Below are 25,173 nucleotides of genomic sequence, written 5' to 3' on the forward strand. Positions count from 1 at the left end.
ATGAGCAGGGACACCTTCCACTACCCCCAGGTGCACATGTTGCACATGTGCTCAGCCATCCTCAAATATGGGGTGGGCTGTGATGTGGATGATTTTACAGATGGCACTGAAGTGCCAACCTTCCTTTGGGTGCAACCTGTTCCTTACATGCTGCAGAAAGCCAGTGCCAAAGTTTGAAGGACACTTCTCTATTGGAGCCTGCCAGCCAGACCAGCAAAAGCTCTGTGAAGGTACTTGATTCTGAGAGGAACAAAATTTACTCTATTAAAACACCACTCCGTTAAGTTTCTCTTCTTCATAATGCATTTCAATCCCTAAATAAATGTGAAGTGACATCTCCATTTATACAGTTATGGAGATGTAGATGTACTAAATACACATAGATGTTTGTATATCTATATATATAGTCCTGTAGAGTTAATATATAATATTCATATATCTATATGTATGCCATATATATAGACATATATACATTCAATAGTATTCAATATATATAAAGTGCAAATAAGCTTTGTACATTGAGTATCAAAATCACAGGCTACATTCTAAAAAGAATGGAAAACTACCTAATCTGCAAATGAATTTACAGGGAGTTTGCTAGTTTACACAAGGTTTTCAAACTATTAGATTCTTTATGATAAATTCTCCCGTTATTCCCATAAGTCATTCTTCCTTTGCCAATCAGACAACATCTCTTATTTCAAGATTATCCAAATGGCCAGTACATTTTGGCACTCTGGCTTCATTTCATTTTAAAGCAAGAAGGTTTAATCTCTGTTTGAGTGGCCAAATTGAAGAGCTATTCATTCTGATGCCTCATTGAGTCTATTTATATTCTAATACAATCAATCAACTCTTTAGAACAAGGAAAGGAGCAAATGCATCCTCTGGGACCAGGGCTGTCCCACCCTAGAGCACTTCCTAAGGGAATACAATTGAATTAAGGGAAGCATCACTACTCAGCTCTAACCAGCTATTTCTGCCTCTGCAAAAACCCAGCAACCCTGAGGTGTTCACATCATCTGTTCCTCAGTCCTCTGCAAAGGGGGCTCTTTTCACGGGAATCCTAATCAACCCAGCGTTTTACTCTGCCTAGTAAAATGACATCTGTGTGCTGTGATGGGACTTGGAAAAAGAAAAATGTGGAGGAAAAACAGGATTTGAAGAAGAGCTTGAGAAAACCCCCAGCAAATTTAGGGAAAAGAGTAAATTACTCCAGTTGCCTATTCAGATCCCCTTGTCTGTTTGTTTATTTGGAATAATGTGCTAAAAATCAAATACCCTCTACTCTTATCAGGAAAATATTTCAAAAGGGCTTCTCCCTTTTACATTACCATTACCACTCACACTGTCTCAGAGCTGGTAACAATACAGTTATTGACATGTTTGTCAGAACCACTCAGATCTATGGGAAAAGAAACAGTGGCATCTAACATTCATGATTTAACTAATAGAAGCATTCTCAATCTCAGATGCTAGAGATGTCACTTCCACAGAGCTCAGCTCTCTGCAGCACTTTTCCTTGCCAGCCTTCCAAGACTGCACAAATTAGGTCTGTCACCACACCAGGTGCCTCCAACTCTTCTGAGATGAAGCAGTGGTGAAAGAGGTCCTTCTCCTTGGGAACATTTTTAGATGGTTTTAAAAACAGCTTTCACAAAGCCTGGAAATGCTGCAGGTGAAAAGGGAGGAACTAAACCACAAAGGAACCCTAAAGCTTTCTAAAAACCCTTCTTAAATTACTACTGCTACCACAAAGTATGGTCAGAGTTGCATGCATTAGTCATGAACTGCAACCAGTCCTAAGCACCGTAACAGAGAAAATGTATGGCCAAGCATGGGAAAAAACCAATTTGACTCTTTTTGTACAGGTTAATTTCTATTAGCTGTTACAGATCTAAACAGGAATCCATGATTGCATATCCATTTATTGAGAGAAAAACAAGGGTCACTTTTCCCTCTAAAGTTGCTGCCCAGTATTCCATAGATGATATGTCTGGTGGATGCTACCTAGTGCAGTGTATTGCAGTTAGAATGTTCTCAGTATTTGTCCAGTTTTCCTTAGAGAAATACTTTCAGCCTGTTTTAAGAGTAATTTCTGTCACATTTAGCTGTGACATCAGTTTCAAAGCTGATTATCTAGAGAAGATAATCTCCTAAAAATGCAGGTTAGTATTCTGGCATTAAAGAAATTACAGTACAGACTGCATTAATATCACAGCCAGGGATAAACCAGACTCCTGCCCTGCTTGGCTTTTATGAAGAGTAGAATATAAGTGGGAGGCTACACCATGAACACAGAAGCAAAATCAAATTTGATTTACAAAGCAAAATAATAATAATGAACTTGACCAGACACTGTGTTTTAATTACATAGAAAGAAATGAGTTTATTAGTTTGCTTATTGTTTGGGCTCTGAATGCAGCCTGGCTGTGAATGCAGCCATAAGTTAACTGAAAAATATAGGCATGAATTGACTATTTTCTATTTTTTCCCCAAGTATTCTTAGCTGATGAATAGTTCAGGATAAGTAAACTACGCCAGATTCTGAAAATGACTCATTGCTGGCAGCTATCAGTAGCAGTATTCTAGACTCTATGGAGTGTTGAGGAGGTCTTCAAACTGTCAATCTGATTATGTGGGGATGAAAGGCATATCCAACATCTCTCCTGAGGCTCCTGGAAAACCAGGCAGATAAAAAAATCCAGATTTTTTATCTGAGTCACCAAATCAGTCCTGAATCTCCAAGGAGAGATGTCAAAAATGGTTAGGTACCAAAACAAAAGAACCCCAAACAAACAATTTAGTTGGCAGGGAATGGGGAAGATAAAAAGCTCCCAAAGTTGAATCTCTGTAGATAGACCAATGGACCTTCTCTCCCTCTGCTCCAAGATCTACCATCTTGGTAGATGTCATAAAAGTCATAGGCAGCACCATATGATATTCCTAAATATTTTGCTCTCTCAAGACCCATTCCTCTTTAGTTTGTAGCAAATGCCTGTGCTAAGGTTATCACCATCATTTTCAAGTTGAATGGAGAGATATGGTCCTGATGTCAATACTTCTAAAACAAAATTCCTAGCAAACACAGAGTGATACCATATGGCTGTAGAGAAACAATAAACTTTCAAGACTATACTACATATTTAGCTGAAGAGTGTTTTTCTGAAATATATATACTATCTAGAAGAACTGTATTTCAAGATCCTTTTAAAATGCATAATTTTCCTTCCGAGTCTTTAAAATATTTTAAATAATAATAAAATAACATCAAAGAAATAATCCCAAAATGCATCTCTGATGAGATGGGGAAAAGTAATGAACAATATCTCTCAGGGACACAAATAAAATTCCAGACTGCTAAGCACTTAAAACATTGAGGAATTATACCTGTTCTGCTACAAAAAGCCACCAGCCTGGAAAACATGCCTGATGGGTCTCTGGCAATTGAATTGTCCTGGGTAATTTATTCTGTATCTGCATGGCTGACTAACTGTGACTGATAGACATTTGAAAGCCAGAGAAATGGAGATTACTGCCCTGTAATGTCATATAAAAATCCAGAACAAGACTACACTATTTTAAAGTTAGCTGTGCAAGTCTCAACTGCTGGTAAAACTGTTCTGGCAAAGGAGAACGAAGCACTGGTACTTACTGAGGAATCAGGAGGATGCTCCTCCTCTTGTGAAAAAGAGCTATTGAAAGCTCTGAAGGTCTCACTGTTCTGTTTGTGCTTTTCTATTGTGGCTTGAATGACCTGAGACAAAGATGTCAGCAAAGATAAGAAGCATCACAAAAAAAAAAATTCTCTCATAGGAAGATCACTTGGTGAAAAACCCTTACACTTGTATAAATGAAAGGGACACTTAAAAACCTTAAGTGGTGGTGTTAAACCCATTATTGTTTCAGTTAAAAACTAAGACTGCCATCAGACAGTATTTCTACAAGTCAAACTGGAAGAATATACAAGGTCTGATGCCTCAGTCTCTTCTCATACTGGGCTTGAGGAATGCAGGGAAGGGGAGCCCAGCTGGAGCCCCCAGATACTTTCTGGGGCCAGCTGGTCAGCACCAGGACCCTGACTGAGTTCCACACTTCTCCATGAGCAACTCCACCACACTGGCCCACCCAGCTTCCCTGCACAGCCACATTAATTCAGAACCCCAAAACGATGATTTCAAATGCTGCCTGCATGGTGATTGCCCTCCTTATCATTGGTGCTTTGTACTAACATGAATCCATTCCCTCTTCTCCTCTTCTGTCCTGTTAAAACAAAAGAAAAATAGAGAAAACATCATCGTTCTACTTAAAATATTTTCAGTAAATTCAATTCACAGCTTCACAGCTTTATATCCATTAGATTTTTAGCTTTGCTACCCACTATTTAAAAACATTATTGATAATTATTCACAGTAATTATTACCAAATGCCAAAAATACTTGAATTGTTGACACAGTGGACCCTACAAGCACTACTATAAACACTGCATTCAATAAAGGCAATCAACACACTTTGACTTAGGACCAACATTCTCTTACATATCTGTTACCCACCTCTGCTGCTCACCTCATGATTTAAAGCTCTGTCACACTAGCACAGCCCGTAGATAAATTTCACAAACCTTCAAAGACAGAACAAGTATCATACCTGGCTTGCAGTTCCAACGATCTCTTTTTTCCTGTTATGGAAAATGTATGAGCCACATTTTGCTTGGCAATTTCTTGGACCTGTAAAAAGCACATCAGCTTTTTTACTCATTGAACTTGTCTTTCCAACATTTTTAATGACTTACAAATACAGTCATTCTTAGAAATGCTTAGTCAAAAAGATCATTTGGAATAAAGTATAGAAGTAGAAAAAATAAGGGACTGTTTCTATAGTTACCTGTCTTGCTACAAAACTTGCATGTCTGTATCACCAATCAGACTCCTATGGCAGGTGGGGGGGTGTGCCAGCCAGGGGACAAGGTAAGGCACTCAATCCAAACATGTCACACAGTCACCATTACTATGCTCCCTTTTTGAATGATTCTTATAAAAATTTCAAAAGCCCAGCTGTCAGAGACTGAAATGTTATAATTTATGTCTTAAACATCTTCATGAAAGACTTTTGCTTGTTATAGCAAAACTAAAAGATGCAGAGAAAACCACCAAAACAAAAGATGCAGAGAAAACCACCAAAACCCTGAATGGAGCCCTACACTGCTCATTGATGAAGATAAGATAAAGTGATTTAGAGGAGAAGAATACATTCAGAGAGAGATCAAGCTTAGCACCTTCAGGGTGGAAGTCACAGCCCCAGGGCTATCAGCTGCTAGGCTTGAACAGACCCTCACACCAAAGGGTGGGGGGAGGAGAGGTTTTGGGTGTGTGATGAAAAAACCTCTGATTCGAGCAGTGAACACCCATCCTCTGCTGTGCAGAGGAGCTCAGCTGTGGGCTCCTTCACCCTGGCAGAAACCGCATCCACATGAAGGACAGCAGAGTCATGGTCCATCAAACACCCTCCTACAAAGGGGTCCCCAGACCCTGCACCAGAGATGATGCAACAGATCCATAGTGTTGCAAAGGACAGTGTCAAATATGCCCTACTCAGGGGAGGCATGTGGGTGCTCCCACCTGACCCAAGCCACTTTATCAATCCACTGGATTCCCTACTTTCCAGCGACAGGTGGCAGGGGGACCCTCACCACCAAGAACAGCAGATGGAGGGGAGCAATGAGATGTTGTTGGGACCCTGGGAAGTGTGATATGTTTCCACCTAACTGGTGTCACCTTCTCCCTTTCTCCCCACCCATGCACACCTCTTTTTCTATTTCTGTCTTATTTTCTCTTTCTTTCTCTTTGCCTCTTTTACTAATTAATAAAATATATCACTTTTTTTTTGGCATCAACATTGAACTTCATTTGGTTTTAATCAAGTTTTGGGATATATTTTGAACCTTTCTGGGTTCGATCCATTTTATTCACAGAGGCTTAGTTTCCTTTGGTCTTCTGTGTTAAACTGGTTCATAACACCAACCAACCAAAAAAACCCCAAAAGAGATAAAATCATAGAATCACTAACGTTGGAAAAGAACATTAAGATCCTCAAGTCCAACCATCAAAACAGCACCATCACATTCACCACAAAACCATGTTCTCAAGTGCCACATCCACATGTTTTTTGAACACTTCCAGAGATGGTGATTCCACCTGGGCAACCTGTGCCAGGGCTGGAAAACCATTTCAGTGAAGAAATATTCCCTAATATCCAACCTAAGCCTCCCCCGGTGCAACTTGAGGCCGCTTCCTCTCATCCTGTCACACGTTAGAAGAGGCCAACCCTCACCTGGCTACACCCATCTTTCAGGCAGTTGTAGGAAGTGAGAAGGTCTTGCTCCTTATCTCCAGAATCCCCCCATCTCCCTCATCAGACTTGTGCTCCAGACCCTTCCCCAGCTCTGTTGTGCTTCTCTGGACACACTCCAGCACCTTAAGGTCTTTCTTCTTGTGGAAAAACTGCATTGATCCAAAGTGATCCAAAGCTAGGTTTTAGAATTCTACTATATTTTTACATTCATACAATGTTATGTATTTAGATTCAGCAGGGATCCAAAGCTATCGAGAACATTAAAAAAAGAGAAAAGAAGAGATGCAAACCTGCAGTCCTGCAATGTCCATCTTCTCTCGGACACTGAACTTCTGGCCGATCAGCCTCAGTTTTGGCACACAGTACAGCACCATGCTGTTAAACTGCAATGAGGCAAGAGTTTAACTTAGGCAGTTACATGCTAGACACAGCCTGCACTGTGAAGGTTTAGGGCTCTGGTGTGTTTTAATCTAAGAGATAGCTCTCAAGAAGAGATTTAAGGTGAAAGTGAGACTGATGGATCATTACTGAAAGAAGTGGGCAGACAGAAACACCTCAGCCAGTCACTTCTCCCTTCTGGCCCTCCCTCTGAATTGGACTTCCTTGAAAGCATGAGAGCTCTTCTCCCAGTGCCAGTGAGAGCTGGCCATCTCCTGCAGCGAGGTGGTTTGGCTGGAAACCACCTCCTGTGGCACTCTGCAAAAACTCAGCCTCTGAGGAGGGAGATGGAAAAGACCCCTTTGGGCCAGTAAAGGCACAGCATGAGAGAAAGAAGGAAATCCTTGAGCAAAAAACTACAAGAGAAAACTGCTGCTCAGAAGGAGTAGCTGGGCTCAGCTGGTGAATGCTTTTTGTCTTTAAGCTTAGGAAGATGTAAACATACCACAGAATCATAGATTCAAAGGATGGTTTGGGTTGGAAAGGACCTTAAAGTCTATCTCCTTCCACTGCCTGCCATGAGTAGGGACCCCTTCCACTAGACCAGTGTGCTCTAAGGCCCATCCAACCTGAGCACAGCCCTGAAAATAATAAAGCAGCTGAAACACTCACCAGGAATAAATACCTATCCTGTGCTGTGCCATTCTTTGCTGAAAGTTTCTGAATTTGTCCTTCTTTAATGAGCTCGTTGGCTGGGTTAACAATATCCTCTTCACCACCCAGGCGCTCATAGACTTCCAAAAGCTTGTGCATCTTTTCCTGCCAGTACAAACACCCAGCAATTTAAATTAAAAAAAAAAATTATTCCATGTGGTCTATTTTCCACTCTTTAATTTCTGTGGTAAATGTATGTAAGTTGAAAGAAAACAGTCTTTCACTTCCACTATAGCTTTGCATTTATATTAAAACACGTTGCATATTCTTCAGTGCTATTCCCCACTCTGGATTAGTCATACTGGATTAGTTATACTTGGATTGTACCATTTAATGACACTTTGAGATAAATTTATTTGATACTTTTAGACTATTACTATTCAACACTAAATATGTATTATAGAATGACAAAGGTTGAAATAAATCTCTAAGATCATCAAGTCCAAATATTAATCTTTGGAACTTTAGAAGCAATATCCAATAAAATCACTGGCCAAGCTGGAGACCTGTATGCTACCAAATAATGGAAGCATGATTTATTTCTTTTACTGCACCACAACAAGAGTAAGCAGCCAATAATTAATTCAACCATCCACTAACTTTTGGGGATTTTGCTACAGCATTCACTTTCCTTTCAGTCTGGCTTGGACCTCAAGCAGCAAAATTATTGTAACAGCCTTTTCCAACGGGTTCTTGTGTACTAACAGAAAAAGCAACCGACACAGAAACCAATGAGCCAATGAGTTGTTTCATATTCCTGATATCTGCAGAGATACTGTAAAAAGCTCCCAGGAGTTAAGAGGCCCAAATCCAGAAAAATTTCCACCAAAATATATCCTTATCAAGAGAACATGCCAGACTCAAATAGAAACAGATGGTTTCCTAACTATGTTTTCAGACATACTGGAAATACACAGACATCAGCTGGCTACTTCCCCATAGCAGCCACAGGAAACATGGTCTCATGGTGTCCCCACCAGCTGAGAGAGGAAGTAATGGTCTGATAGGGAAGTGAATATAAACCTTGAACCTAAGCCAGATACACAGCATTTCAGGTCTGTTTGATACAAAATGTCCTGAGACACCTGGGTGCACCAAAGGGATAACATCTGCAGCTGTAAAGCCCATTTACTTTAACGGTAATGCACTACCTCTTCTATATTAAAACCTGTGCTAATGTCCAACATCTCCACATCTGACTGCCCAGCTTTTGAAACACAGCTTTCTGAAGCTACTGATGCATGCAAAATGCACATTCTGTGCACTTAAGATGGGCCAAAATCAAATCAAAGCAACCTTCATTCTTCTGTTGAAGAACTGTAGGACTAAAAAAACAGTGTGAAAATCTGCAAGGACACCTTGTGAATAGGCCTAATTGGAACACTTTCAACACTTTTCAAGGACAAGCAAATAACAAGTTTTATGAAGACTTCCTTTTTCAACTCATTGGGTCCTTAAGAATGAGGGAGATGGAATTTAAGCCAAACAAGCCACAGAAAACTGCATTTACAATAAAAAGGACTCAGACATCCAACACATGTTTAAAGCCTGAGTGACAGGCAGATATTCCTCTCCAGTTACCGTGCTGAGCCTGTAGCACTGGGAGGCCTTCAGTTTATACAAGTGTTTCAGTCAGATCACGATTCCGTTCTGGAATTGCTACTCACCATCTTCCGGATGGCTGCATTGGAATGGTTTGCTGCTGTCGATATCAGCTCCAGTGACTCTGCAATAAAGGTACCAACAGTTATGCATTCTCTAGATTATATCTTTTAATAGCACCTTGGGGGACAGGTTCATCTCTCTGAGTAGTTTGTCCTTCAAAATTGATGATACATAAGCAATTATAGACACAATCAGTTCTGCCTGTTCAACTGATCTATGTTTCATCTTTCTCTCCTAAAAATCTAGATGAGCCAAAGCACATGACAAAGAACCCTCACTTTCTAGGAATCACCTATTAAAAGTCAAGTTTCACTTAAGTCTTCCCAAGCATATTTTTAAGATTGTTTTCCTAAAACAGGGATTATGGTGATATGCCTGTTTATGGTGATATGGACACTCTTTTGGTTGAGAGCAAAAACTCCTTGTAATCAAGAGAAGTCCACTTCTCCTGTTTCACCATATAAACAGAGTCTATCTGGCTTTCTTGGCAAGAAATACACATTTAAATTCAATACAAATTTAAAACCATTCTTCCTTTCTTCCTCTGGCTACTGCAAGGATGTCTTCCTGTCTTTGTCCTTAGCCACACAATGGAGTAAACAAAAATTTAGATGTTCTACTACAGCAAACTTCAACATATTGTCACTGTTTGTTTGCCAAAGCTGCTTTCATTCCTAGAGCAGGTATTCCAACCGTTTTCTTCTCAACTCCAAAAGCATTCAAAATCCCTTTGGTAATAATTTGATTAATTCAAATCTCCATTTCTACCATAGTCCTGGCTGTAAGTATCTGAACACACAAAGAAAAACTCCCCAGGATTTCATTGTGCTTTTAAACAGAGAGGCGTTTACATGTACTTTCAGCATCTTTCCTGTCTGGAGATTCTTCTGGAAGTTTCTTTAAATAGTCCTTCAGGAGAAGCTCATAACGAGGAATCCTTTGCACTGGTTCAAGCATATGATGCTGCAAAGTCAGGTTTCCACACACCTCCTGTTTCTGTAATGGAGAGAAAACAAGAACAGGAGGGTTTGATTTTTTTCTGCCTTTGGTATATAACAGAATGAAAAATGACCATTCACATACAGCCAGAAGAGTGTACAGGAGCTTCTCAAGCCATCATAGGTCGACAGGCTCATTAGGTTGGAAAAGACTGAGATGATCGAGTCCAAACATAAACCTAACACTGCCAAGGCCAACTCAATCAAGTCCCCAAGTGCCACATCTGCATGTCTTTTAAATCCCTCCAGGGACAGTGATTCCATCACTGCCCCGGGCAGCCTGAGCCAGGGCTGGACAACCCTCTCCATCAAGAAATATTTCCTAATATCCAACCTAGACCTTCCCCTGGCACAGTTTGAGGTCATTTCCTCTTGTCCTGTCTCTTGTTTGCTGGAAGCAGAGCCCAGCCTACCCCACATCTGCCCCTTCCTGTCAGAGAGTTGTGCAGAGTGAGAAGGTACCTCCCAAGCCTCCTTTTCTCCAGGCTGAGCCCGTTCCCCAGCTCCATTTCCTTCTCTGGACACATTCCAGCCCCTCAAGCTCTTTCATGTTGTGAGGGGCTCAAAACTGACCCCAGCATGTCCAGCACAGGGGATGGGCATTGCCCTGGCCCTGCTGCCACACCAGTGCTGAACAGCCCAAGGTGCCCTGGTCCTTCTTACCCACCTGGTTCAGCCACTGCCACCAGCACCCCCAGGGCCTTTCCAGGCCCTCTGGCTCAGCCTGGAGCTGCAGGGGGTGTTGTGACCCAAGGACAGGACCTGGCACTTGGCCTTGTTCAACCTCAATCGCTGGCCTATGATCCAGCCTCTCCAGAGCTGGAGAGCCTGAGAGCAGATATCAGAGCTGGCAGCTTTTATGTGAATCTTCATCCCATGTCAGGCATTTTCTGCCGATATGCAACTATCTTCTTTCAGAAGGCTCAGAAAAACTTTTCCCATCCATGGCCCTGTGCAGCATTGTTCTCCCAACTTCATGAAATCACAATGACCCCAGGAATGTATTGCTTGCCAGAGCTTACTGTATGAGCAGTAGGCACACTGCTCACACATCAGCTTTGAAAGGCAGAGCTCTCTCAAATTCTGCTTCTTTTGCACTTGGCCAAGAAGGGGAGGAGATTTGAGTCTGGTTACACAAAACATCATCCAATAAGGCACCAATGTGCTCTGCATACAATGGCACTGAGTATTGCAGTGTACTTGTTTTCATAGGATCCTACGAAGCAAAAGAATATTTTCATTTAAAAGAGGAGAGATGAGAATCCACAAGAAGTTGCTGCTAGTGATGTAATCTGACTCCACAGCAGCATGTTAACCACAGACACACACAAGCTCTTCTACACAGCATTATTTTTACATCAGCCCACTAATGTGGTCTGCTCTCATGTAAACAACCTCTCTATAACCATGTTAATTTCACTGTGTATTTCTCAGAGAAAGGAACTTCTTTCAAGTATCTGCAATTTCCTGATAAATATTCCAGCCCACATCACACTGCTGACTCGCTCCATTCTCACAGCAAGACTGGAGATAATGGGATGAATGTCTGAGAGAAAAATATTAGCTTTCTTTCCAGAAATTCAAAGGACTAAATTTGATAAGTCACAGTCATCAACTTATTAGTAACATTTGATTTTTGTTTTCTGCTTTCCCTAATTTAACATAATTAGTAACAGTGAATGCCTAATGCTGTATATTATATATACACTACTCCATTAGCAGCTTAGGTAGACAGTGCATCCCTGAAGGATCACAACACACTTCAACTGGTATGTTGAAAACTATCAGTGGCTTTTGATAGTGCAGAGATATGTCAAATAAGTGGGCTAAGCATTCTGGGTCTAATCTCTGCCTCCTGCAGCTATAATCACCGAGCAACAGAGCAAAAGGTGCTGTGTAGGTGTGACTAAATAACCTACAGTGCCCTTCTGTCATCAGCAGGCTTCCGAAGTGCATCTCCTGCCTGCATCGCCAGTGCCCACACTGCCTGGCAAGAGTTCTGCTCAAGCAAGAGCAGAGCTGCCCATGGTCTGGAACCAGTGTAGACCAACAGGTGACATACATAATTTATGTTGGAACTACTTGGTGGGAAGAGACAGTTGCCTGTGCTGTAGGGAAAACAGTCCCAAATGGATTACCCTGCAGAAAGTCATGGCTTGCCACAGGCTGAGGACAGCAAAACACAGTGCTGGTGCACATGCCCTTAGTGGGAGCAGGATGGGTACAGACAAAAAAGGGGTAAGAAAAGGTCCTGTGGAGCAGTAGCATGGCAGGAAAGGACCTCCCCCAGTCCTTGTTTCTCCAAACTTCTGTCTTGAGTCCCTGACACAGCCCTAAATCTCCACTCAGGGCCTCTCCTCTCCCAGCTTGCTAGGGGATTACTTGATTCCCGACAGCTGGCCCAGCCACAGTCCTCCCATTTAGGGCAGGCAGCTGTGCTCCCTGTTCAGCTTAACCCACTCCTTGCCAGCCCTTCCTTCCCAAAGGATGGTATCTGCCTTCCAAAGACTGGCAGAGGGATGCTTATGAGCATCCTGGAGCCTGCACCCATTCAGCTGGCCCAGGGGACGAGTGGGATAGAACAGTTTTATGGATACATCAGCATAACCAGAGCTCTTCCCCTCTCCCTGCGCAGCTTTTTGTGCAATTATGAGAAAACACATGAAAATCCATCTCAAGCATCCTCCTGTGGAGTTGTGATCCTGAGAGCTGCTTGCCACTTTGGAAGCCTCAGAAAAACCAGACAAACAGTAGATGCTGTTAGTGACATATCCAAACTTAAGCACACCCACCTCAGAATGAAACTGTATTTAATAAAAAAAAAAAATTAAAGTTAGAAATGAGGAAGACAAATTCAAAAGAGTCAGAATTACTGGGCCAAGGGTGAAGTTTAATTCTGTGATCAGATACTCCTCTTAAACCACAGAATCACGGAATGGTTTGGGTTGGAAGGGACCTTGAAGACCATCCAGTCCAACCCTCATCCACTGTCCCAAGTTGCTCCAAGCCCCATCCAGCCTGATCTTGAACATTTCCACGGATCCAGGGGCAGCCACAGCTTCTCTGGGCAGCCTGTGCCTCACCACCTTCACAGGGAAGAATTACTTTTCAATATCCCATCTAACCCTGGCCTCTGTAAGTTTAAAGCCATACTTAAAAAAAAAAAAAAAAAAAGTTTGAGTGGAATAAAAACTGTGTGTGAAATCTATGTACCAGAAAAAGAGAAGAAAGGAATGCCACTAAAATTGTGTAATTTTAGTATGTCTTATTATCTTGACAATGTGTGTCATTAACTGGGAAACAAATAAATACACTGAATTAAGTGAGGATCTCTCACTCCTGGTTCTAGCCAGCAGAGAGTTAATTTTTTCCAGTAGCCAGGAGGGGTGTGGCCAGGGCCTCAGTGTTAGTGGATAACACCTCAGGTCATTGCCAGGCTGGAAGAGAGGGCCTCATTTCAGAGAAGGTTCCTTATGGTGGAGCAAGTTGGCATGTGGAGCAAGTTGGCACATGGAGCAGTTTGGGTGATGCTGGTCCTGACTGGAGGGAGTGGTTTTGGTGAGTAGCTGCAGCTGGATTGAACTCTGCACTCTCTTTTTGGTACACCTTTATTTTTGTTATTAATATTGTTGCTCTTACTGTTAGTTTTCTTATCTCATTGTTTCCAGTAAATTGTTCTTACATGATTTTTGCTTTTTGTGCCTCCAGCTCTCCTCTTCAGATGCTCCAGAAGGAGGGGAAAAGGGCAGTGGGGGGGGAAAACAAAGGAGTAGCACCGTGGTTTTGGACTCTCTAAACTGGGGATTATCATTCCTAAACCATTACAATCTCCAAGTCCTATTATGCAAATTAAAAACATACCTGTATATTCTGAACTACATCTTTGAATGGAGAGGACCGCTGCATACATGTGTTCACTATGTCCATTGCCCTGTCAAAGTTCTTTACATACTCTCCATACATTTTCAGAAAAGGAGCAAGTTTCTGCAGGATATCTCCTAGCCGTGGGTTGACGCTCCTATGGTAAAGAGACAGGTAAGTACTGAAATCTCTGGAAATGAATGGTATCTTCAGAGAGAAAACACAGCTGTAAGATTTCCACAGTTGTCTCCCACATGCACAAGCATTTACACATATGTGCAATCAAGACAGGCTAAGTTCAGTTTATGGTAATCTATGCAATATCCTAGATCATAGATATGGTAATCTATGCAATATCTTCTGTTACAGTTGTCCCTGCAAGTGCAAGCCAGGCACAGAGGTGCTGAGACTCATTTACTCCTTCTGGTCACTGACAAACGTGTGAAGACTGGACTCAGACAAGACAGAGGCAAACTGTGGTCCTGTCTTGATCAATCATGGGACCTGGAAAGGTCAGCACTATCTGCACCTGCCACTGCAGGACACCATGCACCCAATGTGTCCCCTCAAATTGGGTTTCCTAGATCTGACTTACAATTAACCTTTCTACCTATCACTGTGTTTCTGCCTGATCTACAGCTTACAGCATCACAGAATCATTAGATTTGGAAAAGACCTCTAAAACCAGTAAGTTCTACCTTCAACTTCTTATAGTAGCCAAATTTGAAATGGTATTTGAAAATATTTATTTCAGCTATAGGGCCAAAAGAAGCAATTTTATTCCTTCCTAGTACTGTAATTTCATAGTACTGCAATAATAGGAGAGTGGGAATGCAGTAAGGAAAAACAGCTCTAGTAATACTTCCAACTAAAAAAATGCTCACAATATATTCTGGAAGTTTTGAGTGCTCAGGCCTACTCCTTAAGTCAGAAATGTTTGAGAATTAGTAAAGAACTAACGTAACTACTGCATTAAACAATAAAGAATTTGGAATTAGACTAGGCCTTATGGTTGCTACAGTTTCTTGAAAATGTATTTTTTAAATAATTGTAATGACAGCAACCTACCATTCTTGTGTAATTCTTGTTTTGAGCTCAGGAAGAAGAAATTGTCCATGGAAACAATAGATGGAAGAAATATTTGAGAAGATGCCTGTTATCACTTCAGATGAGATCCCTGCTTCGGACAATTTAGTGCAAAAAACCTGCAGAAGGAAACAAGACAGTACCAACATTTTTAACAAAAATCAGTCCTAGATATGCTGATTTTAGATTGCAATTGTGCAAAGCTGACTGCTTAGAACAGAGCTGCAGATTTTGACCCCTGGTAGCCAGTCCTTGGAGTCTTAAGGAGGTTCACAGAATTTAAGCGTGCTGTCACCCAGAGTTAGATATACCACTAAAGGCTATTGAAAAAACTAGGAAAATTTGAGCTATAATTCAGAAAAGATTGAAATGACTGAGAAGATCAGACATCTCATATTTGAGTGCAAGCTGCAAACATCATTCAGTCCCTGAAAAGCATTTACTGCTATTTACACAAAGTAAAATAAATAATGTGATTGGGTTTTTCTCAGTAGGAAAAATTACACTATACTGAACAAAAGGAAAAGACATTCCCTAGATTTCTATGGTCCAGAAACAGTTTCTGTTAATCTAATACAAGCACTGTAAGTCTTCCATACAGCTCCAAGAGTTGTACGGTGAATCATTCTCCAAGTTACAGCTTCTAACAGTATTTCTTGCCAGGTGACAGTTTTCTATTTTTTTTTTCTTCTACTCATTTTTAAAAAGCACTTTGCTAGAAATGTGTCTCATCCTCATTTTTATTTCTTTCCTGCATATTCATGGGTTTTTTCTTTGAGGTAATTATAGAAATGTCAGAATTGTGCAGTGTCAACTCAAAGTCTATGGGGAAGAAAGTTCAGACTCATCACACCAGTTTCACTTCATCCCCATGTGTAAACATGATGGGCAACAATTACAAAACAGACTGGTAAAAAATAGTTTGCTGTAGGCTCAGGGCTAACGCACGTGGCCCAATTTTAGTAAAACTTCAACTTCTTGCACATCAAAGAGCAATCACAGATTTCATCATTTCTTAGTGCCTTCATTATCCCTGTGATTTCCTCTCCCCATACACCCAGGGAGGAACCAAATGCTGGCAGTGTCTGTGTCTTGGACTGCTGCTTTCCCATTTCCCTTTCTGCCATCCCAATCCTCTGTTTCCTTTCAGAGAACCCTCTTGCTCAAAGCTCACATCTGGGATCCACAGCACACAGCCTGACAAGCAAACTCCATCTTCCACCTACACACAGCATTTGTACTGAGCTACAGCTTAGGCAATGGACAGGAGACATCATTGCTGCTCACTGAAAAGAAAGGAGAGTTAATTCAAAATGGAATTACCTGGTCCAAGAGATGGAGTCTTTTAACATACGCTTCTTCTGTGTGGAGCAGCTCATTGGCGATGTTGAATAGCTTCTGGGGCTCTGTACACTGAAAAAAAAGTCACAAATGACACAATCCATCTCCATCTCCACACCTAAGTTCCACTAACTCTTCTATTTTTCATTTTGTCAGTGGCCAAAATCCTACCAGCAGAGGAGCCTGGAGTGAAAGAGGTTAACACATTTCAGAATCTGCCCCACATCTCTCAAAAGACCACTCTGCTCCAGAGATATTTTAATGCTGTTTTCTGAAAGAGCAATTAGTAGTGCAATCAGTGTCTGGTCAGGACATCACTTGAGTTCATTACGGCTTTATAAAAAGAACCAGAAACATCCTCTAAACCTGGAAATAAGTCTAGTTAATTTGAAAAATAAGGCAATAGACTGTAAATCAACTGTTCTCATTTTTGGATTCAGGTCCTGTAACTAAAATGAAAACTAGAAACCAGGCTGTTTGGCGAGATTTCTACCCTTGCCAGCACAGCATTACTCTCTATGGCATATTTCTAAGATTTTTGTGCAGCTTTATACACAGGCCAGTTCCCTGGAAAGAATTTTCATCAAGGTAACACAAATTACTCAGTGAAGCCTTTCATTAAGCTCATAATAAAAAAAAAAAGAGAGAGAGAGAAAGGACTACTTAAAAACTCTAAATACAGTTTTAAAGCACTGACTTTAGGCACTGTTCAGCCAAAAGCTACATAGACCCTTCACTCACTAAGTGCTTAATAATACCTGAATTACTAGAATACAGGCTTGAGCTTCCCAACAATCTTTTAAAGTGTTAGACTTTAAATACCATGCCAACATATAATGAAACCAGTCCAGAACAGAGTGTTGGCTGGCTTGCGTTCAGGAACATAAGCATGGAAAATGGGCAGCAAGGATGATCAAATGTAGGGAAACTATACTGGGCTGGATCCAGAAAAAAAAGACAAATGCACTGAAGGGAAGAGGTGCATTAACGATTCCTGGAATGAAGAACATTGACTGGGTGCAATTAATCACTATTTCTATGGGAAAACTGAAGGGCATCAAATAAAATCACCAAGGTTCCGCTTCCTCAAGAAACACAACATTGCTGGCAGTAACCTTCACACAGGTTCACAAAAGAACCAGAAATATCCACAGAGGAAAGATTTAGCTGAAGTCTATTAAACACATGGGGCAATTTCCAGTTCAGGAAGTACCTGGGCCTGTCACCAGTAGCAGTGCTCCATCCCAAATGTCTGTCTCTGGTGCTCACATTTGGGGCAAAGACTTGTAGATATAACCCTGTGAGCCACCATCAGATTGTTGGAAAACATCAAATAAAGGGTCTCTTTAAGCTTCTTCAACATTACCTTGTTTTGTTTCCAAATGAAGTTGATGAGAAAAATTTAAACACCTGCCCTCCACACAGATTCAGACAAACTGCAGTACAACTGAAAACCTCAAAGGTTTTTCAAAGAAAGCCATGAACTCCAACAAATCAGACCCACAATTATCCTGCATGGAATGAGGTGCCACTTGGCATGAAGTACCCATAGCTCCAAGATGTAAGTATTATTGAAGGAAAGTGAATAGCTTTTGAAGCAACATCAGACTTCCTTTGAAGCAATCCAGGCACAAATTTGAATTATTTCCAGGCACAAATCTGAAGATAGGCAAACATGCCATGAGTGAAGTTTTGACATGGACTCTCTCTGCCCCGCCTCTCAAATTATTCCAAGTCAAGTCAAATACTCTTTTACACTCTTTCAACATGCTACACCACATCGTGCTCTGTTCACTATGTATTAATATTTAGGGGAAGTGAAAAAAAAAACAAACCACAGCACAATAAGTTTTGAAATTGTTCCAAGCAAATACATCTTATTACAGTTTACACTGAAGTGCTCTGCAGGCTCAGTCAAACCCAGTAACTACAAGGATCTCTCACTGAGAAAGAAATTATCTACTGGTGTTGCTGGGCACAAAGGAGTGCTCAAATGAAAGGCACTGATGTAACCAGCTGGCATGCCAGTCACCAAGAGCATCCTTTGAGTTGTTTGAATTCAGAACTGGAAAAATACTTATTTCCAGAAGTAAATCTTTACATAGCACATGTACTTTTTTAGCTCCTGACCTTCACCATCTGCAATTCAGTTTATATTTCAAGAAAACTTGCTGACATCTGCTTAAATACCAAACAAGGGCTTAATAGACTCAGCTTGAGCTCAGTTTTACAGAGTGACTCTATCTTCAGAGATAGAGTCTCTGCTAAGCAGAGAGGTAGGCACATTTTTCAGATAAATTTGCAACATATTTGTCTTTCAATGGGCATAACATTTTAAATGAAACTATAGATTAATTAAATGCGAGGCAGTCCCATTCTTCTAACTTCATTTTGTGCCATGGTGGGATAGCTTTAACAAAGCCCAAGCCATCATTCAGTCCACTAGGAACAAGATATTTCATGGTCCATGTTTCTAAAGGAAAAGTAAAACAAACCTGCAAATTGAGATTATGCTCTGCTTTGTGCAGTGTTCTTGCTGAGTGACTGCTTGCCACAAGCCACAGCATCTCCTGTGCAGTCATTCCCTAGAACCTTACACCTACTGCAAAGGCTGGACAGAACAGTGTGGCTGGCGGGGTGACAAGAAAGATGAGAAAATTGAAGAGGAGGTGTTGACTTCACAACACAGAAAGTTCACTCCAGTGCTCGAAGCAGCATGATGCACTTTCACTTTGTGAAAGATTCAAAAATTAATTTTCAGCTGCAACTGTCCATAAAACATTTTAAATAAAAAGAAACAACAGCCTGAAATCAAACAGAACCAGTTTCTAATGAAGGTCAGATTCACACTTAGAATGCATTTGCACCTTAAATCTTGCAGCAACCATTTTCATACAATGGGTGTGCACAACTACATTCAGTCAGCATTGGTCTCACATAGGGCACGTAGGGCTTTCAGCAAATCTTGCAAGAGAGCTGCTGGGATAGAGCTTAGGTTAAAATCATACATGGTTATGCTTCAAAACTCCATCAGTCAACTCTCAAAGACCACAAAAAGTCACAGAAAGATTATAGACCACTTCCTACTCAACAATCCTGAAAACAATACAGAAAAGTTATCCTATGCTTGGTTGTCTTTGTTGCACTGAAATCACATTTTCCTTAAGATATTTAAATCATGATGATGTCATATCTGAATTTTCTCAACCAACATTATGACTAAAACATTGACATACAGACTTTTTTTCTGAATATACATGGAGATAATATCACCCAAAGGTCATAGTAGCAGGACTGCAGGCCAAATTTTACAACACACACTAGACAATGAAATCAGATGTGAAACCCCAGCCACGTACAGGCAGAATGGAAGCACGGGTCCATGAGTGCATGAGACCCAAGGGGGGCTCCATTGTTACTATTGACACATCAGGAAGCATGACAGAGGGAGAAAAGCATTCTTTGGTGATTACAAATGAGCATATATGACTCTTAGTGAAAAACTGCCTTAAAAAACCCCTCGAAGCACTGATACCCCTCCCAGAAGCATTACTCAGGCTCTCGGTCAGTCAGCAGAAGTCTTGGGACTTTGGAGCACGACAGTCCCTCAGTCTCACTTTCATGTCACTTCTTTTCTTTGCAGCCATCTTTGTAACCATCCAGATTAATGTGCATCACTTCCTGGAGCTCCTGACATTTTCTGAGACATTATCAAAACTAATAACCTCCCCTTGGTTAATTTTTATTTTGATAAAAGATAACTGGAAATCCCAGTAAATCACTCCTGAGATTTTAAAACATAATTTGTGCTAATAGTGAGCCCTGTTAGACTGCTGCAGACTCCTAAAGAATCACTGCATAGCTAAGCCTACACTAAATAAAACATTACCACTCACATATCAGGTAAGGTTACCTTCCCCAACCATGAGCTGTGTGCAAGTTTGGGTGGAAGATAGAGAGATAACTAGAAGTAGAAAAAAATAGTTATTCATGATCTTCACTTACATTGATATCCCTAGGAGTTACTGAGCCATCATTAAATCACTCTGTAGCTGTACTTATGATTCTCCTCCAACTATAACAGCTTTCATATTTAATGAGACCACTGGTTACGTTCATGGTGCAGCTGCAAAGCCTGGTACTAGGGGTAGGAAGGGGAATGCAGGAAAAATGCTTTCCCAACTTAAGGCTTTTCAAAGGAGATGAGGGCCCCCCAGCTCCCAGGCCAGCAGCTGATGCTAATTGAATTCTCTCTTCTTTCAAGCAGGAAAATTATCAGTTTTGTCAAGGATGATGTGAAATTCCAGCCTAAGAATAACCATGGAACATGTCAACTTTGAATCACGTTAGCTCTCCTTGCTGGAAGCTATGGCCCTTCACTCTAACCCTGAGTCCATAGTGCCCCAAATCTGCAACAGAATCAAAGAGGGGAGCAGGAAATGAACTCAAGTTATGCCAGGAGAGGTTTAGATTGGATATCAGGAAAAAATTTCTTCACTGAAGGGTCAGGCATTGGAAGAAGCTGCCCAGGGAAGTGGTGGAGTCACCACCCATGCAAGTGTTCAAAAGACAGGTAAATGTGGTTCTTCGAGACACAGTGGGCCAGTCAGTGTCAGAGTAGTGGTTGGACTCAATGATCTTGGAAGTCTTTTCCAACCATAATGATTCTGTGATTTTATGTGGACACTTGACACAGAAATTGGCTTTACCCAATGTGTCCCCAGAAGAGGGCACAATCTTTGCATTGAAGAAGAGGCAGCTGCTCTCTCAGCCTGCCTCCTCTATGTGACTGCAAAAACCAGGTGACTTAGTGTAGCTTGGTGAGCCTCAAAACTGCCTTTGGGAAGGGGAAATAAACTCAAACTGCATGGGAAAACATGCAGCGCATCACATAAAGGAGGGAGGGTAATACAAAAAAACCAAAACAAACGAGTTTTCTTCTGGAGATACTTCTCATATATTCACCAGGTGAGCTCCAGAGAATTATAGCCTCATAATTTTGTGTCATCCTTATTTCCTACTATATGGACACATAACCTAAGTACGAAGACTCAAAAACAGCCATCAAATCATTGATATCATATGAAACAGTGGTATTTGTCAACAAAGCACTTCTTAATCATATGGTAAAGTGTTCAGTTTGGGGTTGTTCCAGTTGGTTTGATACAGTATTCCTAGTCCAAACTGTAAATTTAATTACCAGATTAAAGATTTTTAATGTAATATATTATTTTCCAAGAGCTGGTCTTTGATGATTGTTATGGGCTCCTACGAAGTCAGGAAATTCTACAATTCTAGGCTTTCTTGCTGGCCTGTTGCAACTAATAACATATCTTTCAAGTAATATTTCAGTGGCACACATACACATTATGAATATAAAAAAATTAAAGTATGTCACAGTATGTGTATGTAGGTATAAACACACTTGTCAAGCTCTGAGGTACAGAACTTGCATGTCATTTCATCATTCTTTTATTTATATCAGATGATTGACCTAGAAACTAAGAAATGCATTCTGATGTCCACATTTCCCAAGGGACAAGCCCTTGACTGGCACAAATCACTATATACTTGGTGATTTCAACAGAACCACACGATTTATAAAAACTGAGGTGTGGACACTGCACTTCACTAGCTACAGATCATTAGCTGCAACTGCTCATCATATTCTTTAAAACACAAAAATCCCACATATTAACTTTACTGTCATCATGGCTTGGCAGGGGGGGGAAACCCTAACAAACCCAAACACCTGCAAATACAAACAAAAAGAGCCACCAAACAAAAGGTACAAAAAGTGGAATATTTTGCAGATATTTTGCAATATTCTGTTCTGTTTTTCTGGAAAAATCGAATCCCTTTTAACAGCAGTATTTCTGAAAATAACTGTCTTGATAAGCTGATAATCAAAGGAATCTGTCATTAATCTTACATAGCTGCTGCAAACACACAACAGCCTGGACTACATTACTCTGGAATCAAAGAAAAATCTCTTTTCCAGCTACAGTTTCCTGAAGAGTAATTTGACATAACTACCATTAAAACAACTTCTTTGCACTCAAGAAGTGGTCACATCAACAAAAGCACAGGTTTCTGTAAAAAAACACTCTAAATTTTGTGTGAGACAAGATTCTGATCCTGCCCATTCTACTCAGATGCAAGGTCCTGACCCTGCAAGATGCACTAGCCAATTAACTCTCTGAATAATAGGGAGCTCCATGGAAAATAACATGCTCTAACAAGCTGAACTGAGACAAACCCAAGCAACAAACACAAGGTACGAGTCTTGACTTACAAAATATCTGAATTTTAACAGCTAACCTCTGGCTGTGATGGATTCTCTTATATTAAACCTTTTGAAGCAAGCTGGGAACCTTTCTAAAAAACTATTTAGGTCAGAAACAAGTTAGGACCTGCATAAAGCAGGAAACAATACTGACTATCATGATCCTTTGATGAAAAACCAACAAAACAAATGATCCAAACAATGTATTAAAGTGATGCAAGCGTCAGGAACTGGTTTCTGAGCACGCGATAGCAACAAACAAACTCCCTTACCTTGTTTACATCCAAATACTCCAACTTTGGCACTTCTGCTATCTCTTGCTCCTCACTGCTTCCTTCATCAATGTCACTGTCGTCATCCTGCGTGGAGTCTCTCTTCTGCTCCACAGAGGAAGGTTTGGTGCCCTTTCGGTCAGGTTCCATCTCTCCTGGGTTCCCAGCCATGCTGGGCTTCTTCTGCTCTGCCCCTTCTTCACTGGGGAATGTTTCCCCAGTCACACTACAAGAAGGACTGTCAATGCCACTGTCTCTGTTGGGGATTTTACCACTCCCATTCAGTTCTGCAGTTGAGTCTTTACTGCCAAGCTCTTCTTGGGACTCTTTGCTCAAAGTCACAGCAGTACAGTCTTCATGGCTTTTGCTATCACCTATGCTCAGCTCTTTAATTTTCATTATGTCTGCGTTAGTTAGATCCATGCTGCATGGTATGCTGGGCTCAGTTTCATCCAATTCAGTTTTGTCATTTGTGGAAGAGTCACTGGAAGCCACTGTGTCACGGTCACACAAGCTCATCTGCTTGGATGAGTCCAGGCCAGGTTCCATTTTAAGAGCTAAATTTAGCTGGTTTCTTTGAAGAATATGTACAGGTTGCCTGTGAATGAAAAGAAAGCACCACAGTCATATTAATACTCAGGTTTCACAAGTGCCCTGAAAAAGAGAGGGTGGTGATTGCCATTTGATTCAAGCACCCCACTGACAAATCCCAGAAGGCAAGAGTGTGCACATTTGTAATAATAACGATCACCCAACAACACCCAACGAAAAAACACCACCCCTACATTCTACTGAAATGGCACCACCAGAATCCTGGGCCTTTAGTGCTTTCCATGTCACCTTAAAGAACAGTCTGGTTTGAGGGTTTGGAGAAGAAATCGCCTCTAAAAAGAAGCAATTGGTTCTGGGCTCATTTAAACAGAAACTTTCATTCTTCAACAGAACCAAGCCCTTTTGGCAAGGTGTTTTCTGCCAGAGAGGATGTACTGAAGCATGAGAAGGCACTACTCTTCCTTTTTCAAAGATACCAGCTTCACCCAGGTGATAACACTCCAAGGCACAGTATGATGACTGTCTCCATCTCCCTCTTTGTGGAAAAAAACCCATCATTTAGCTCCATCAGGCAGATTTGTTCTTCAGGAAAAGTTCTTGTGTGTTTGCAACATGAGCTGGTTTTACAGCAAAATATATATATTTTATCCAATTTAGTGTCTTTCATTACAAAGTTTTAAAACAGCTGCTGTTCTTCATGACATTGTTTCACAGTACCCTATATCCTTCCCTGCCTCCAAGAAGCAAGATCTGATGTTTATTGCATCTTGGACAAAATACTCAATTAGTTCATGTCATAACAATCAAGTTCCTATGATGCAATTCCCACATCTAGCCAACTTACCAAAAGCAGACTGTGGGCTACTTGCCTTTGTTAGAATCTTACCAAATTCAGCAGGTCTTAAGCTCCTTAATCATGACTGCATGTTACAAACTAAAATTTGCAGCTTTTATTAAAAATATTCTTTATCCTTAGTGAAACTTTGCACTTCCAGTAGAAAACATCCCAAGAGGACTTTCCAGGGGATCATTATAGTTAATATTTTCTATTATTATATTCTAAGTTAAAAATGCAGAAAAGGGAGAGGAGAGCAGATCTGGCAAAGTCATATTTACCTAATACTTTCAAATTTCTCAATGAGCGTGTTGACTCCTGCTGATATTGGTATTTCTTCCTCTCCAGGTGCTAAGCTCCTTGATGACTTGGGATCAGCTGGCAAAGGCCGAGATGGTGCAGGAGGAATTCTTTCCTGCCCAGGTTTGAGATGGACAGGCTTAGGAGGTACTAATGAAAGAGAAGGGAACAAACAGGAGGATAAATCTCCATCTTCTTTATCCTAAACTGGGAACAAAATCCAGACCAAGATTTCCTCATTTTTTATGAGCAGCACTGGTGCAGTCCTGAAGTACTGCTTACACCAAAGCAAGCTGCTAAAGAAAAATGACAGGCTTCTATTTTGTGTCTCTACAGCTGGCTTAGCCATGCTAACAAACTGAGCAGCTTGCAGCACTGCACTGCTTCCTCATTACCAAACAGGATGCAGAGCTTACGCTTCAGTTTGCAAGTTTGCTTGCCATCTCAATCACACTAATGAGCTTCCCCTTCCACGACTTCTCAAAATTCTGGTACCCCATTGAATGTCTTATATTGAGAAAAAAAAGGTAGAGG

At 41.0% G+C, this 25,173-nt stretch overlaps 1 protein-coding gene across 5 annotated transcripts in view; it reads right to left on the minus strand.

Annotated features, from left to right (window-relative positions):
- The window catches only part of FGD3 (FYVE, RhoGEF and PH domain containing 3), a 92,454-nt gene that overhangs the window by 14,307 nt on the left and 52,974 nt on the right, over positions 1–25,173 (minus strand). For all 5 annotated transcript variants that reach the window (XR_010784365.1, XM_066557915.1, XM_066557916.1 and 2 more), the window contains exons 3-14: positions 24,621–24,789; positions 22,953–23,550; positions 16,377–16,466; positions 15,036–15,172; positions 13,968–14,124; positions 9,966–10,104; positions 9,111–9,169; positions 7,402–7,548; positions 6,642–6,734; positions 4,648–4,727; positions 4,233–4,263; positions 3,656–3,757 (exon numbers count right to left, since the gene is read on the minus strand). Coding sequence is in view for 4 of the 5 variants with exons in the window: in XM_066557915.1 (XP_066414012.1) it covers positions 3,656–3,757; positions 4,233–4,263; positions 4,648–4,727; positions 6,642–6,734; positions 7,402–7,548; positions 9,111–9,169; positions 9,966–10,104; positions 13,968–14,124; positions 15,036–15,172; positions 16,377–16,466; positions 22,953–23,550; positions 24,621–24,789 (1,802 nt within the window). In the remaining variant the exon portion in view is untranslated. The remainder of the gene's footprint in view (positions 1–3,655; positions 3,758–4,232; positions 4,264–4,647; positions 4,728–6,641; positions 6,735–7,401; positions 7,549–9,110; positions 9,170–9,965; positions 10,105–13,967; positions 14,125–15,035; positions 15,173–16,376; positions 16,467–22,952; positions 23,551–24,620; positions 24,790–25,173) is intronic.

This window comes from Molothrus aeneus, chromosome 12, assembly GCF_037042795.1.
Source record: "Molothrus aeneus isolate 106 chromosome 12, BPBGC_Maene_1.0, whole genome shotgun sequence".
In the NCBI taxonomy this organism is placed as follows: domain Eukaryota; kingdom Metazoa; phylum Chordata; class Aves; order Passeriformes; family Icteridae; genus Molothrus; species Molothrus aeneus.